General features: G+C 37.2%; 1 protein-coding gene across 7 annotated transcripts in view; it reads right to left on the reverse strand.

Annotated features, from left to right (window-relative positions):
* The window catches only part of IFT88 (intraflagellar transport 88), a 57,052-nt gene that overhangs the window by 13,794 nt on the left and 24,984 nt on the right, over window positions 1-18,274 (reverse strand). For all 7 annotated transcript variants that reach the window (XM_055803200.1, XM_055803202.1, XM_055803203.1 and 4 more), the window contains 8 exons: window positions 14,317-14,403; window positions 13,474-13,660; window positions 12,774-12,882; window positions 11,174-11,324; window positions 9,931-10,046; window positions 5,826-5,878; window positions 3,971-4,036; window positions 2,151-2,257 (listed from right to left, as the gene is read on the reverse strand). In XM_055803200.1, the coding sequence (XP_055659175.1) occupies window positions 2,151-2,257; window positions 3,971-4,036; window positions 5,826-5,878; window positions 9,931-10,046; window positions 11,174-11,324; window positions 12,774-12,882; window positions 13,474-13,660; window positions 14,317-14,403 (876 nt within the window). The remainder of the gene's footprint in view (window positions 1-2,150; window positions 2,258-3,970; window positions 4,037-5,825; window positions 5,879-9,930; window positions 10,047-11,173; window positions 11,325-12,773; window positions 12,883-13,473; window positions 13,661-14,316; window positions 14,404-18,274) is intronic.

Genomic DNA, 18,274 nt, shown 5'->3' on the forward strand with positions numbered 1-18,274 from the left:
AGAGTGTAGACTTACACTGGGCACAAGGAAAAAAATAAAAATTATGGTGAGGATGGTGAGGCACTGGCACAGGTTGCCCAGAGCAGCTGTGGCTGCCCCATCCCTGGCAGTGCTCAAGGCCAGGCTGGATGGGGCTGTGAGCAGCCTGGTCTGGTGGGAGGTGTCCCTGCCCATGGCAGGGGGGTGGACTAGGCGATCTTTAAAGGTCCTTTCCAACCTGAACCACTCTCTGATTCTGCTTTACAAGGTTAGTTTTGTGACAGGACAGAGTCACCAGACTCTTAACAGGAATACTGAAATGTAATACAAACAGTGAGTTTTCCATGCCATGGCTGAATTACGATCACTACTGAAGTCTGAACGGCCTAAAATAACTATGCCATAACATGTGCTACCATGCATCTGTACTGGGTTCCGTTGATACCTCTGTCATTAAGGTACTACTCAATGAAGTCCCTTAACACAATGTAGTCTGAATAAAAAAAACCCACCATAATTTAAACTTAATTTCTGTGTTATTAAAATCTTAAATAACTTTGATTTTTATTTTTTTTTAATATGCTACTGGTAGCTTTTTTCCCCACCAGGAAGTATAGAAATGTGCACAGGAAGGCTCCCACGTCCAACATGAAATAAACAGGAGGATGTGACAATTTTACTTTTACTTTTTTTTTTTCTTAAACATATTCAGACATTAACTTTCTTAAAAGGAAAAAAGTGGTTTCCTTAGAATTCTCAACATTTGCAGATCTATGGTACATAATTAATATATTCAGTGTAAAAAAAATACTGGAATTATATGCAAGGAAAATAGATAACCTCTCCATCTCCAGGGACCTCTCTCTTACCAGCTAAAAAATAATCCCATTTTAACTGGTTTCATCTCTGAACTTTCCAGAGCAAGGCCCTGAGGTATTGGAAGTTATTGCAAAGAACTATTTATATCACTGACATTGAACTGATATTCCCTAGAAACCAAGCAAAGCCTGTTTAACACACTTCAGAGAGATCTCTTAATTATGAGTTTTGCAGAACAGGAACATTACATCTGCTCATCTGTTTTGCTTACTGATACCACTATCGGTGAGACACGGAGGAATATTAGTCCCACTACATTTGTGGGCTGCCTTCTTTCGTCCATTTTTCCAAGTGCTTTAAATTTTACATTTACTGAAAAGCCAAACCAATATACTTCAACTAACCCCACAAAGTAAGATTGTAGCATAAATTTGGAATCCTTTGATCAGTGTTTCCGTCTGTCAATTTAATTTTTAAAATGTACTAGCATACACGTATATACTCAAACTCTCTGGAATTGAAGTAACTAAGGATGCACTTACACGTTATCTGACATCAAAAGGGAGCCAGTAAGTGTTACTAGGGTCAGAGTAAATCAGGTAAAACTTACTGTGTCCTAACGTGACTACGTAGCTTTGAGGCAATACACTGGATAGGAAGAGCAAGCTTGAACAGTTGGCAGCTCAACAGCATGGATAATGCTTTCCAAACAGGAAGTTGATTTTAATTTTAAAATCTTACTTTATCACAGAAATACCACGAAAACGATGCACATACGTGCACACCCATGCTCACTTTTCTGAACAGAAGGCAAGTTACGATCTCATACCTTTCACAGTCTGTAGCTTTTCCATTATTTTTTTTTTCAGTTTAAAAATTGTCACTAACATGAATAATTTACTTCTACCTACATAATCTGTCAATGTCACAGCTTTGTATATAGCTAAAAGGAGTTCTACGCGGACAAATTCTTAGGCTCCCCTTCTCTCCCTATAGTTGCATTATTACTTGGCTCATAAATACACTTTATGCAGTCTGGCAAGTAAGTAGGAAAGACGACATTCCAGAGATATTGAATTATGTGGGTGGCTCCAACATTCCCATCACATCCACATAACCCATCTTTCACCAGTATTTTAAAAATTACAGAAAAAACAGTGCTCAAAAACTGTGCAGACAGATACAAGGCCAATCAGTAATTCAAAACTAAAAACCTGAAAAATCACAAACCACAAGCCTCTCTAAACTAGAAAGTTAATACACATTTTATCTTGAAGTATCACAAACAGTATTTTAGCTTCATCTATGTACATGCAGTGATACTGTATAATCACAGAAAGAAACAAGATTACCTGCTCTCTTATTTCTTTTAATTTTTCCACTTTCTTGAGCTTTGTCATATATTCCTGGACTTCCTTCAGCCCCATATCTGTGCAGAGGCGAACTAAAAATCGGAGGCCTAAATGAAAAGCAAAACCATTAAAAAAAGGCTTACAAGCAAGTCAAACTACAAGTGCACCGTAACACAACTGGACATACAGAATAGCAAATAACACAAATACTGTGAATACAAGGTGACTCTACCTTGTGTTGTGATATTTTGCAAATAATTCAACATTTTCTGTGATGTAACATCTATATCCATGAATAGTACAATACATTTAAATATGTGGAAGGCACAAGACATACTAACTCATCTGGATCACAGCTCCTGACACGAGGAGCCACTATCAATGGCATTTTGTTAACAATTTTACAAATACCAAGTGAATCAGAATGGTTTGGTTTTCCCTGTTGCTGTGGTTGATTTTTTTAAAGATTAGTATTTATAGAATTAAAAAACCAACAAACTAGACATGAAGATTGAGTGTAACTGTATGATGGAACCAAAAAAAAACCCCTAAAACCGATCTCCTGAGACACTATACCAAACTCTGAAAACATTGTTGCTATTCCTATGCATGCGTCCACATACCTTTGAAAACTGCCTCTGAAGCGGAAACAAGCGTGACATGACCATTACTGTCCTGACTGCTTTCACAAATACCTTATTTTTCTTTTTGTGCTAAGTTACTTCTCTGCTGGTTTAGGGAGCTGAACCTGTTCACTGAGGGATCAGATAAGCACCAGAATGTGCATAAGATGGCTGGGAGCACACAGCCAGGGAAGGATGAGTGAAGAACCGTTGTTTCAGAAGCAGAAAACTTTAAAATCAGTTAAATTGTCTTGTCTAACTCCTGCCTTCGTTTCATAATTTGTAGAAACTACATTCAGAAAAATATAAGCATTCAAAAAGGTTTAATAAATAATCTACCCCTACGAAACATGTCTGACCAATACGAACATGACAGTTTGCTTTTAACTTCAAGGAATAACAGTATCACATTTCTCTTGTACAACAGAGCTGTATGAATCCTCTTTAAAAAAGTAGCACATTTGTTAAAGCAGAACAATACAATTTTATTTTGAAATACAGTGAATGTTCTTCTCACATAGCATTTAAAAGCATAGGTTTGCTGGTGACAATCCTGTATTTTAGAATTAGTGAGGCACTGTGTGGGATGTAAGAGGATTGTTTCCACAGCCAGTGACAACCCCTATTTTCTACAGGGCTTTTTCATTTATAGTACAGGTGAGACTGATTCTGCAAAATACTCTTTGAAGTTCCGTTTCCTCTAGTTTGGTTTGAAATTCTCTATTGATTTTCCAGAGACTGGCTGACCAACTGTACTTAAAAATGCCAACAACAAAATCTCACCCTCTACAACCTCTGGGAAAGCCTGGATTTTGCAAAACAGTTGCTAAGATTTTCTCCTACCTAGAAACTTTGAGCAGGAGTTTTAACCAGCAGGGACTAGAAGTAAAATATATATACGTTTCATCATGAGAGATTAAATAAGTAACATAGTTAGAAAACGTAGAAGTATGATTGAGAAAACTCAACCAATCTGCTGAAGTTTATTTTAATCTCTCTCCTCCAGCATTACCCTAATATTTCTTAAATCATGGTTTAGTGTTGTCACAGAAAACATGCAGCAGTAGCATGAATAAAAATGTTAGTTCATGAAAAGATTTTCATATGAAAAATACTTCCATCACGCCATTACTAACACAAATATTCAATGCAACAAAGTTTCCTTTGATAGTTGTACCACTCAATAAAACAACTTACATTCAACATTCTCTGGGAATTTTCTGTGAATTACTTTGTATTTCTCTAGAGCTTTCTGGTAGTTACCTGCAAAGAAAACAAACATCTCCTACCCACATACCCAAACATAAAAAGGAATACCCGATGAGAAACTGATACAGTTAAACATCACTTCACCTTTTTAGTTTGGGTACCTGATTTAGTATTACAAGATCAAACCTGATAAAACCAAACTTAACATTCTTTAAATACTGATAGAAAAAAATAAGAGCTTCTAAACCCAGTCCAAATTACTTCATAAATAACAAAATTAACGAAGAGGAGTTTCCCGATTTTTGTGCTTTATTGACCTGCCTCTAGGACCCCATTGTTCTATGGCACACCTACTAGACAAGCTGTATCAAGCATACCAGGGCTTATCTAAGGCTGCAGATGTACAGATTGGTCAAACAGAAATCTAACAGCTGAGCTCTGCCTGTCCTTCCTTACCACCAGAATACTAACCGTGTCTCTCTCCTTTGCCTAGATCTGGTAGTGAAGTAATTACTCTTTAAGACTTTTGCCTTCAGTTTTGGCTCAGCTTGATTATTATGGAAAGGACTGATAAAACCTGTGGATCTAAAACCTCATATCCATAAAACACCTGACAAAAAAAGTTTGTTAAATATCACTATTTTTATTTTCCCTAGTGTGAGGTATAGATCTAACTGACCTGCTACGTGTTAATACAGTAAGCTGGGAATTTTGCCAATGAATCATAAGTGATCTAAAAAGCAGCCAAAACCATTGTGCTTCTTTGCTGGGAAAACAGTTAATCTGTCTAGTTTTGAGTGGTGCTGACTGTTCTTAATTCACTGACTTCCCTAGGTCCTGTTTCTTTTCTCACTGTTGTATTAAATTACTGAGCAGAGTGAGAAAATGCACTAATTTATTATAGAAGTCTGTTCTGCAAAGTTCTAAAGAAGCATAAAGGAGAGAGACAAAATGGGCCAGCAAGAAAGAAGAGTATCATTTACATCATCAAGTGTCTTGAATGCATTTTAGGTGATGAAAAAACTCAGAAATATTAGTCTCTTTCTGTTGTTTTTTTTTTATTAACGTATTATATTCCCAGTAAGAAAATACAGCACATTAAGACCGCCTTTTGTTTGTGTAATTAAAATAGTATTTTAAGATCAGAAAATGATACCTGCTGTTGGAAAGGAATGGGAATTAAGCAACTTTAAAATCTAATTACTCATGTTAGATCAGCTGGTAGTATAACTTCATTAAAAAAACCTTCTATCAGATCATTATGCTCTACCATCTTCTTTATTTTACTTATTTAACAGCACAAGAAGTGTTTCATGCATAAGCCAGTGCAGGGACATTTCCAGGACTTAAAAGAAAAGTTACATTTTATTACACAGATACAGAAAATTCATAACAAAATAACATGTAACTAAATTTTTTAAAAAAGAAAAAAATCAAAACATCAATCAAAACAAAACAAATCATACAATCACAGAATCGTTTGGGATGGAAGGACTTTTGAGGACTACAGTTCCAACACCCCAGCCATAGGCCCCATCCAGCCTGGCCTTGAACACTTCCAGGGATGGGGCAGCCACAGCTTCTGTGGGCAACCTGTTCCAGCCTCACCGCCCTCATCCTAAATTTTTTTTCCCCTACATCCAATGTAAGCATATCCTCTTTCAGTTTCAAACCACTCTTTCTTGTCCTGTCACTACAAGCCCTGGTAAAAAGTCTCTCTCCCTCTTTCTTATAAGCCCCCTTCATACATTCTCCAGGCTTCTCTTCTCCAGGCTGAACAACCCCAACAAGTTACAAAAAGTTACAAACCTCCAGCCAATTACAAAAAAGCTACAGAACTTACCGCTTCTCCTGTAGCAACTGGCAACCATCAGCTGCCACTTCACTTGTGTCGGTCTGCACAGAAATAAAATAAAATTATGCACACTGCCAGGCAATAAATAAGCAAAATAATCTGCATAGCATTGCTAAACACCTACTATTAAACTACTCTTAAAATTTTTCACGTAGCATATCGCCTTCCCAGGAAGAATTTAGCCTGCTCAGTTCACACACAGTTTACCTCTGCATCCTGCTCCTGTCTTCAGGCCTCAACGTCACCCATTTGTAGTTCTGTTATAGTCTCTCCTGCTCCTGATTCTGTGCACCAGACAGAATTAGTAGACCTGACACACGAACCACCAATCTTTGTCTGAGGTACAGAACCATGCAATGAGGGAGAACAAAACACTAAGCTGTATTTTGAGGAAGTCCCAGCAGTAGCATCCCACAAATGCCCAAGGGATCCCTGCCAGGAAGCACATTCCCTGCTCACAGCTTTGAACTCTGGCTTCTCTGTGTCATCACCTCAAAGCCCTAGCTGCTACCTGTCCCTTTCTTCTTAGCACGTAATGGTGATAGATATCATCAGAGAAAATATTTGAGATGTTTGAGCATGTACCACAAGTGTTGGACCTTTTTCTCATTCTTATAAAAATAATTTGAAATCTAGGAAATTTTCATGTCAACAGCATAAGGATGCCCTATAAGCCAAAGCACTTTTCACATGTGGCTTAAAATGCTACAGTAGTATATCCCAAAGGCACTGCACGTCAACGTTTTCAGAATAGTTTTGTAGTTATTCTCTTCAGTTTTTCTCTCCAGTCAGGGCACAGGTAATTTTTAACTCTAAATAATATGTTTGCCTGATAGTTGCCAAACAAGCTTATGAAACACAGCTGCTTCACCTTCTTTAGTTTCAGCTGAGTATGGCTGCCTTTATTGTTTGCAAGAGACAAGCATACACCATAATAAAGTTTATTAAGCAATTCAGTATGAAAACTCTAGAGAGAATAAATTGCCATCAATCAGCATTAGCTGCACAACTCCTTTTATTAATGATAGATCTGTCCATGCTGGTAAGATGTAAAATAGTGAAAAATTGTTTCTCAAGTCATCGTTTAACACGTTATCTTAGAATTCAATTTAAAATGTAATTACTGTGATTGAAACACTGAATACACTGAACAAAGTTAAACTAAAAAATACTGGTCACAGTTAAAATACAGTTATAATTTTAAAATGTAACTTGTTTGCAATTACTAGCAATTTATAATGCAACATTCATATTTATCAATTAGCATATCTAGGTTCTATTTTTAATACTAAAACACCGAAACATCTATGCTTTGTCACCCACTATTAATAATCTCATCCCAGACAAAAATAGAATCATAGACTCATTTAGGTTGGAAAAGACCCTTAAGATCATCAAGTCCAACTGTTAACCCAGCACTGCCAAGTTCACCACTCAACCATGTCACTAAGCACCACATCTACATGTCTATTAAATGTCTGCAGGGATGGTGATTCTACCACTTCCCTGGGCAGCCTGTTCCAATGCTTGACTACTCTTTTGGTGAAGAGATTTCTCCTAATAGCCAATGTAAACCTCCCCTGGCACAACTTGAGGCTGTTTCATCTTGTCCTGTCCCTTGTTATCTGGGAGAGGAGACCAACTCCCACCTGCCTACACCCCCCTTTCAGGCAGCTGCAGAGAGCAATAAGGTCTCCCCTCAGCCTCCTCCTCTCCAGGCTGAACACCCCCAGCTCCCTCAGCTGCTCCTCATCAGACTTGTGCCCCAGCCCCTTCCCCAGCCCCGCTGCCCTTCCCTGGACACGCTCCAGCCCCTCGACGTCCCTCCTGCAGCGAGGGGCCCAACACTGAACCCAGGGTTCAAGGTGCGGCCTCACCAGTGCCCGGTACAGGGGCGGTCACTGCCCTGGCCCTGCTGGCCACACTGTTTCTGACACCAGCCAGGACGCTGCTGGCCCCTTGGCCACCTGGGCACACTGGGGGCTCATGCCCAGCCGGCTGTCAGCCAGCACCCCCAGGCCCTTTCCCACCGGGCAGTTCCCAGCCCCCTGCCCCAGCCTGTAGCGCTGCCTGGGGCTGGTGTGACCCACGGGCAGGGCCCGGCACTGAGCCTGGTTGAACCTCATACCACTGGCCTCGGCCCATCGGCCCAGCCTGCCCAGACCCCTCTGCAGAGCCTCCTGCCCTCCAGCAGACCAACACTCCCACCCAACCTGGTGTCATCTGCAAACTCACTGAGGGTGCACTCGATCCCCTCGTCCAGATGGCTGATAAAAGATACTAAACAGGACTGGCCCCAGTACTGAGCCCTGGGGAACACCACTTGTGACCGGCCACCAGCTGGATGTAACTCCATTCACCACCACTCTCTGGAGTCAGCAAGCCAGCCAGTTTTTTTACACGGCAAACAGTACACCCATGCAAGCCATGAACAGCCAGTTCTCTAGGAGAATGCTGTGGGAGACAGTGTCAAAGCCCTTACTAAGGTCCAGGCAGACAAATCCACAGCCTTTCCCTCATTCACTAAATTTCTCTGTATTACAGACAGATTACAATTGCAAATAGTAATGAAGAATTTTATATGCCAATTATTTGTACTTTACAATCCACATACTTCTGTGTTTCACGCATGGACTGAGTGCAACACGAAGCATAAAATATTTAGATCTTTGCCAAAACAATACTATGAAATAGTTCTTTTTAGTTTCAGCTGTTTATTTCCAAAGTTCCCAAGAAGGCCATGAACACCAACATACGTGGTTTATTTAATGTGGCCAGTATTCATACTGAAAAGAATACTGGCAAACCTGTGAACTGCGATTTCTGTTAACTGTCTCCTGCATATCTTCATCTGCTCTACATCTCTATTTCTTTACAATTATACCACAATTTGGGTGAAGCCTATATTTTCTATGTATTCTTAATTTTTAAACCTTATTTGAGGTTTAAAACCCTTGGATTTTCTCTTATATAATTAATGACTACTCTAACTCAAGCCCTTTCAAAACCATAATTAGTATTTTTTACCAAACTTCTAACCACCTAACTCATGGTATGATCTTCCTTTGAATAACAGTGTACACATTTTTGTTCACATGCTGTCTTGTTCATGCATGTCATTCAGATTCACAGAACAAAAAGAATGTCAAATTTTAGATCAGCACAAGACAATAACTAAGTTTTGCTTAGCCTGATTTTTGATAGGTTTCCCATAACACAAAAGAAAAATTCACACTTTGAGTGAATTTTAGTTGCACAAATTTTAGTTGGTCTATTAACACAAAATACTTCACGAACAAAGACAAATATTTGTTGCCACATGAAAAGACCATATGCATGTCTTTCTAGAATTCTGCTTGAACTCTGGATTACAGATTTAAATTCGGCCAAATTTTTGTTTATTAACCATTTGTCAGAATTCCAGAACCTTTCTAATCTAAAAAAAATGACCTATATACTTTAAGTGCATCATACTCTGCTAAAGGACAATTTCAGCAATTAAGTTGCTGAACTGACCTCAATATATTTCAAACATCTCTATTGGGATCAATTTGATCTTCAACTTACTTTCACTGACCATTGGTAATTCACACTGCACGTTTTTGCTTGCTTCTATACCTTATTTGTAATATCCTTTTTATGGCAGTAGAAGTTATGCAAAAAGTGAAAATGCAGCAGTAACTGCTAACAGATGCATTTATCTAAACTATCAAATCCTTGCTGCATGGTAAAATAATAGAACGGAAATACTTCACATAAAGCCACAGAGGAGGTGGTCTTGGTGGCTTAGGAGAACTATTCCCCACTTCACAGTTGTGTTTAATGGGAAAGGATAGAGAAAAGAGATTCTAATACCTAATACAATACCTAATACCTTGCACCCAATGGATGATCTTACTTAACATTGAAATTGCACAGTATGAGCAAAACCACACTGTAAATGAATAGAAAGTTGAGAAAATTAAACAATATCCTAAATATTCTTAACTCTGGTATTTGCTTATAGTATTAAACTTACCCAATTTATCACTAGATACACTTATGGATATCTAATCAAAAATATTTGAGTAGGCATAAAATAATAATCACTTACAGGATAAGGGCTGCTCTTTCAAAGTACTCAATGGCTTTTTCACAAAACTGGGTGTCAATGTAATAGGCTCCAAGCCATTCAATGACCTCAATGTTTGAAGGGAAATACCGGTATGACTGACAAAATAGGAAAGGTGAAAGAAACAATTTTAGTGATAAACAACATATTTATGTTGCTTCTGGAATATCTTACTCAAGTGTTTAAATCTCCAGATGCCAAAACTGTGCAATATATGAATGGAAGCAGTGTGCTATACGAAGTAATCCTGAAAAAAAGAAAAAGCATGCCAAGTTTTCTAATTACGGAATGCTTTTCAGAAGTTACTTGAGATGAGCCCGTCACATTTTATTAGCCTTATTAGAAATATTATTTTAAATAGCTTGCAACAGCAAAAATGTTTACTTAGATCATGTCTACATGCAAATAAGTTAGCATTTTTTAACATTTTAGGTAACTAATACATGTACAATTCTACACTCAAATCAGTCTGCTGGAAAACTCACCCTAAAAGCATTCTTTTCTATCAAATACGTATGTATGCAAAATAACATTTTCAGCTTTTTAGAAATTCCCACTGAAATAGGCAGCAAAATTATCATCAAGCATAACTCCACTAGTATTAAGATTGTAACACAGCCTTTGGTCATCCTCGCTTTACAGAGAAAAAAAAAGAACTCTCAGATTGCAGCAAAGCAACTTCCTGTCTTATTCCTGTTTCTAAAACAGAGGAATCTCTATAAACTACAGATAGTGCTATGGCTGGTTTGAAATAAGAGAGGATGCCTATCTTTAGGCAACTGTATATACACAGTGTGTAGCTACACCCTTAAAACATATATATAAACTTATATAAACACATTATATATGTACCTCCATATCCATTATACAGATTTAGTTTCCAATCAAGGCAGTCATGTTACACAACTTTAAAATTACATTTATTCTATACATGTTTTGTCTTCATTATATTTTAAATTAAAATTGTTAGGGGTCAATGTAAACAACAACCATACAAGAAATGAAAGTCTGAGGTCGAATACTACATGAAAATACAGGTTATTTGTTTCCTTAGGATCTGACTACAAAAATTAGATTTTGTCAACTCTCTCCCAATTTTTTTTTCTTTTCTAGATGACATTTAAAAAAGTTTAAATGAATCAATTGCTAATTTGATAAAGAAATTTTGCCATAGATTCCTATAACTATGACAAAGTGCATTGGAAAAGCAATAAAGGACAAATACCTCATAGTAATAATGAAAAGCTTGGGATTTATCACCTTCATTATCATACAATTTCCCTAGCTTTGAAAGTACATGTGGATCAGTTGGTACTATACTGATCAACTGCAGGAGCCACTCCATGGCTTGATTGGGGTCTTCCATGATCTCATATCTGAGTTTTCTTCAGTCAAGGACTGATGCCAATGATATTTTGATTTAGTTAGAATTCCTACTACTTTACATAATGTAATCCATACGCTGGACAGATACACCAGTCACTGTAGTGTGGAGAAACATTGGCCTTTCCCCCACACACATTGTTTTCATAATTTATCCATATCAGAAAGTATTTTTGTTACACTGAGGAAGAGAAATATTCAGAGGCTACGGCTGCTCTTTCACCTTAAAAACACTTGAGCTCAACAGAACTTTGGGCTTGTTTCTCCTCCCTCTGTGTCACTAATTTTGACTTCTTCATTTATAAGAACAACATTTAAGAACCAGGCAATTTATTTGTAGCCTTAACAACTTGCGTAGTTTTTTGTAATACATCATTTGTCATAAAGTGAGTGTTTAGGTAAAACTGCTATCCCAAGAACTGACTTGTGTGCAGTGAGATTTTTTGCTGTATGTCTAAGTAGCACAGCACAGCCACTGTATGATTCTGATCCAGCGAACAGCAGCAGCCTTAGCTGTAATAAGGGCTGCAGTGTGCTCTCCCCCAGCTAGTCACCCCTGAGTAGCACAACAGCTCAGACCTCTGCAGCAACACAAGCTGCAGCTACTGCCCAAAGTGTTTTTTCAGTTTCTGCTGCACCCTACCCTTCATGGAAAAAGGTTGTGACTATTGGCGGAAAGCAGTTTTATACAGCACTGGAGCAGATAAATTCTCCCCCAGACAGGAACTGGGAGTTGTAGGGCCATTTATGCTGTTGTAAAGGGGCTATACAAGGAACAGAGATCACAGCCCTTTTGTAGTTTTGGAGGTTACTTATTTTACTGACTAAAATATATTTTTATTACCTTCATTAATCTTCAAAGTGTAGTACAGCAACTGGAATCTGCAACGCCTTGGAGAGGATCTTTTTATGGTTTGCACATCCTCAGTTGAAGAAATTCACAGTGTAGAATATCACTGGGGATATGCAAAGCCAAAACCTCCCCTCCTCAGCTTTTCAATCTATTGAGCTTTTTGAATGCTGGGAGACAATTATTTTCTTACACATACACTAACTAATCTGAAAACAGGTTTCCGAAAAGAACTTCATTAACTATTATCTTTTTTTTTTCTTAAAAGATTTTACTCCTTTGTGCTTGTGTCTGCCCCATCATTTTCATAATAAAATCAGCAGCATTTTAAATATTACATGATAATATTGAGTTTAAATGTATTCCCTACAGTGTGAATAGTTTTAATGTATTTCTTCACTGGAAATGTCCAAGAAGGTTTTAAGTTCTGTTCTCACTTTCAAACATCAGAGCATGAATCTATGCATGATCATCCTAATAATGGACACTACAGTAAATTTTTAAGTCATCATGTCATGATTGAAACACGTATTTTCAGATTAAATGAGTTTACTAAAACCAACATTCCTTATCATAATCCATAAAAAGATACATGTTTGCTATCTGGTGAAGGACTTGGGCACTATTTCGAAGGACTGCGTGGAGTTTCAGAAAACAATCCAAAGCTTCATCTATTCTGTTTAACTTCTTGTATGTTAAACCTAAAAATTAAAGGTTACAGTATTAATACAATGAGAAAAAGATGACTTCGGCATATTAACTGACAGAATAACCAAGAAAAATGAAATAGGAACACAGTACTCCGAGGCAGTGCTACTGCCTTGACACTGATGGACTCTATTTGAGAGCACCATGCTTATAATTCTTGCCAGCTAGTATGACTTACTGAATTGATAAATGCAAGGAACATGAACCTAACCAAAGACCAAGAACATATGTAATCTCACTTTTTGAAAGAGATGAATTAAGGAAAAGGAGGGCTTTTGGAGGGGAATTAATCTGATGGTTTAATAATGCTAGAAATGGTATATTTTTAGTAGGTAGTAGAAATTTTTAGCTTCAAAGTGACTTAATCATCTGCAATGACTGCAGATGATGTTGTTAACACTGGTTTTTTTTGCAGAACAGATAAGAAATACAGCTTAATACTTGCCATAAAATAAACTACTGAGTAAAGTAATAATAATTAGTGTTATATACTTACAGACAAGAAAACTCTGAAAGCCAGATTCTCAGAAACACTAGTGTTAGCTTTAGACAAAAGCTAAATCACAAAAGCACCTTTGGCTTACCGAGATTGTAAAGTGCTTCAGTGCATGAGGAATCATTCCTGAGAGCTTCCTTATAAAACTCAGCTGCTTTTTCATAGTCTCCATTTGCAAAAACAGTATTTCCTTTGTTAGTTAGAGCTGCTGGATTGTACCTATCAGAATTTACAGCTAAATCTGCGTAGTTAGTTGCTTGTGCCAATTCATGCTCCTACATGAATGAAGCAAACATTGTATTAGTCATTTGTCAGTCAATTTTCTTGCAGCTGTGGTTTCTTACAGTTAATATAGTGGAATTTCAGAAGACTGAGAATAAAAAAAAAAAACACAAACCCACAACATTCTTCAGTCCTAAAATATTCCTTATGTATTTTCATAAGGCAGACCATCTCTTTCAAGTTTCAGAGAATTTAACACTTGAGAATTGTTCTGCCACTCTGTCTAGAAGCTTTCTTTGTTGCAAGAAAGTAGTATTTATTTCTTTAAAAAACCCACAAAAATAAATTCCCATACCCTACAAACTTCATACACAAACACACCAGCCTAAGCTACATACTTCACATGTTGCTGAAGTTGAGCCAGGGTCTTCAGGACCCAAGTTTTAAATGCAGCTGCTAGACTTCTGCACAAATCACACTGCAGGCACACTTCTGTGGCCTAGGGCTCCATCTGGCTCTTCCTCCCAGCAACAGGATACAAAGGACATGCTCCAAACTTCAACTATAGCCAAGAATGGGTGTTCTAGAGTAACTCCTTGAACATGCAGTTTCCTTGTGTTTACAGAGGTTATTTAGACACAAAAATTGCTACAAAGATACAGAAGTTGCTACATACACTCCATCTAGTTTTGTTGATGCAAACACTTACCAAATAATAGAGGAATGAGAGGTTTGTTGCAGCTGCACTCTTCACTCTGCTATCCTTTTTTTCAAACATTTTTAAAGTCTCCAGTGCCTAGAAGTTAATATGGCAACAATTTACTTCCCACCGAAGCAAACTTACACCAAAATTCTTTCAGAAAACATTGATAAACTTCACAGTAACAAACAGCTAAAATTATCAACTCATATACTCACATACAAGATAATTTAGGGCTTGTAACACACTTGTAAGCATGTACACACAGAAGTGTATCTGTATGATACATAATATTAGTCTTGATCACAACATTTCAGTAGTATTGGCTATTTATTACTTCTTCAAAATTTAGATTAGCTATGGCTACCTTGAAGTACACAGATATCTGACAATTGTATACATATAAACCAGACGTTTATATTATTTGCTTTACATTACTCGACTAACTGAAATTCCCATACCTGTTTTTCCAGTTCTTTAACTGAACACAAAAAGACCAACATTAAAACTCTTCTTAAAAAGCTAAAAAAGCACACGCTATATAAAAAAATAATATGCAACACAGTGTAGGATTTCAACTTGCAGTTGTTTTGTGTAATAAGATGGTGACACCTGTCTAAGTTTTGGTAAGTACTCAAACTCGAAGACTGAGGCCAGAAGACTTAAAAAAAAAAAAAAATCAACAAAACCAAACTTAAAACTTCTACATGAAAACTAAATTCCATAAACTTCAAAATAAAGTTTATGCACAAGTAGTAAACAAATTTATAGCTAATAAACTATCAAAGAAACTTTGTAATAAAAGGCAGTGCTTTTTTCATTGACTATGTGATAACATTTGTAACTGCAGACTAAATTATTAGGAAAATCTGGCTTCTTTACACTAAATGTTTATACTAACGACACAAACTGTTAGGACTATCACAGTGAACCCAGTTCGATCATCTATTACAAAACAGATGTGGCAACTTCATTTTAGCCATCAACAATAGTAATACAAAAGTTTCCTTCTTCCTTTACATGTCAAAGTGAATTAATGATACTGTGTGGAATGCCAAAACAAGCATAAAGGATCCAAGTTTTAATTGACTGTCATACATACTGTTTTTACAGTTCCTTTACACAAAGACCATGACTGTACTAGTGGCGTGTAAAATGACAAATGACAACATATATACAGCTAGATGTAGTTCATTAATTCAGACAACTACATTCCACCCAAGAAATATAAACTACTAAAGATCATAATATTCTCCTAATAATAGAAAGTTCTCTAAAGAAATACACCAATTTCACTCAAGAATAAGTGTTTCAAAAGTTAGGCTCTAGCTTTTGTGGTCTCTGAAATGTAAGACTTTGACTATGATAATTTTAAACTTTTATATACATTTGTGACTTTCTCCAAAAAAGGAATGGTCCCAAGTATTTACAGGTGCAACATTACTATACTTGAGGTACTCTACTCTAAGACTTGCTTCTTCACAGAATTCATTTTTAGTGAGCCTAGAGCTATATAGTTCATAAGTCACTTTCTGAAAAGCCATTCCCATTGTAGCAGATTTGTTTACCTTTGCTTTTACTGCTAAATGGAACCTTTAATGATAATGATTAGACTAGAAGTAATATCTTTTTCATGTATAATGAAAAGTTCACATGACTCTGAACTCTTGTTCACCTTTACTGGTAAATTATGTTGCAAGTCTCTTGAACCATTTCAGCAATTACGAGCCTTAGGATGAAAATCCATAGGAATACTCCTTTCACCCTTACAAAGTAGAAACGCTCTCATTGTATCATCAGCTAAATTTATATATTTCTAAAGATCTTCTAACATTTTCATCCCAACAATAACAATTACTTTGATTTAACAATCAAAACACAGATTGTCCAAATTTTTCTTTGTGACATGTTTCCAATGTACTTAATTATTTGCTTATAGAAATTAAACTTCTAAGCAGCTTGCCTGACTCAAGCAATGTCTGCCAGAGATTTTAAGGAGCTGTATGACTAAGCTGAAGAATTTTGGTTTTGAATTAATTTTCAAAGTTTTTCTTTAAAATTAAGAAAACATTCAAAATATCTAATACACACAACCTCTTACTAATAAAATGCAGCCTAGAGGTATAGAGTAATTTCCACCCTGAAGCTTGGTGGTTGTTTTTTTTTTTTGCTAGGATTGTTTTTAAATGATTTATTCATTATAATAAGCACATAGTGAAGCCCATTACAACAGAAATCTATTTTATTTTTTTTTAAACACAGTAAAACTTTCAGCCTTGAAACTATTTCAAGAAGTTTCCATTCTTGTTCTTCAGCCAAAGGTGTGTTGAGCAGGTGGTGAATTAGTAAGTATATGAACAATAGACAGTACGAACACAAGTAGTTGCGGCAGTTTTATTAGGGGCTGGGGGGAAGACTGCAATCACCATTCTGCGTCCCACTCTACTATTTAGTAGTGGCAGTGCAGGTTAAAGGTCTTCTATCACATGATCAAAATAAAAAGAGCATCCTCTCCACTTACTCCTAACTTCCAACACCCTTCTCTCTCCCTCCATTGGAGTACTCCACAGAAAACTCACCAACAATCTCTGCATCTCATTTTACCTCTGACAATTGACTTTTTTTAAACCTATACTGGACACTAACTGGAAACTACAAAAAATTACCATCAAAATAGCAAATTCTTGAGATCATATAACTGCATACCTACTGTAACACTATCACCCTTCAAAAGCTATCATCAATAAAGCTACAAGATTTTCCAAACTCTCAAACTGCTTCCTGATGTCCAAAAAGCCATCAGTCAGACATGCAGTATAATAAAGGATAACTCTCTTGCTCTGTCTACAGGGAAGGAGGACAGGACAGACAAGAGGAGCAAGAGCAGGAAATCAGAAGAGCTTAAATATGAGAAGAAAATAATGACAATGGTGAAGGGACCGGAGCATCTCCCTCATAAGTAAAGGCCGAGAGAGCTGGGCCTGTTTAGCCTGGAGAAGACAAGACTGCGAGGGGAATTTTACTAATGCAAACAAGTATCTTATGGGCAGGTCAAGACGATGGGGCCAAGCTCTTTTCAGTGGTGCCCAAAGACAAGTTAAGGGGCAATGGCACAAACTGCAACACAAGAGGTTCCACCTGAATATGAGGAAAAACTTTACTTTGAGGGTGATGGAGCACTGGAACAGGCTGCTCATAGAGCTTGTGTAGTCTCTTTCTCTGGAGCTACTCAAAACTCACTTGGACACAATCCTGTGCAACCTGGTCTAAGTCAACTGGCTTTAGCAGGGGGGTCGGACTAGAGGATTTCCAGAGGTCCCTTCCAACCCCAACCGTTCTGTGATTCTGTGAAAAGTAGGCTAAAGTTAAGCACATGGTCCTATGTGCATCCCTCCAAGCTACATGAAGGTAAAGGACCTTAGAAGATAACAGAGGTACTCAGCTTCAGTCATAATTTTGCTGTATATGATCTCTCATACTTCTTGCCACTCGTGCAAATCCAGGGGCTGCTAGATTCCTTATTATTCAGTATTTCTACCACTGAATATACTGAACAGTGCATGTCAGAAGGAAATCGAGCAAATAATCCTGACAGATATATGAGCTTCTTTTTGTTCAGGTGGAGCTGTTTTCCAGCTGCTCACATTACAAACCAAGCCTTTCTTCACAGGCAAATAAAAGATCACATGACAATTTTGACAAAAAACTGGTATTATAAGTTGTCCAACAACCTATAAAAATGTGATTAAGAGCAAAAAAAATGCATTTGTGTTAAAATAAAACCTAAGAAAGGTGCGCATTCACTTAAATAATACCAAAAACTTAAATGTGGTAAGTTGTGGTATTAATTTATACACCTGCATGGGCAATTTATATGTGCAGAAAAGGAAAGCTATAGTTAACAGCCTGCTGTACTTATTAGCAAGAGACTGATGATGATTTTTAACATGACGGCAGTTCAGCATAA

This window comes from Falco peregrinus, chromosome 4 (genome assembly GCF_023634155.1).
Source record: "Falco peregrinus isolate bFalPer1 chromosome 4, bFalPer1.pri, whole genome shotgun sequence".
In the NCBI taxonomy this organism is placed as follows: domain Eukaryota; kingdom Metazoa; phylum Chordata; class Aves; order Falconiformes; family Falconidae; genus Falco; species Falco peregrinus.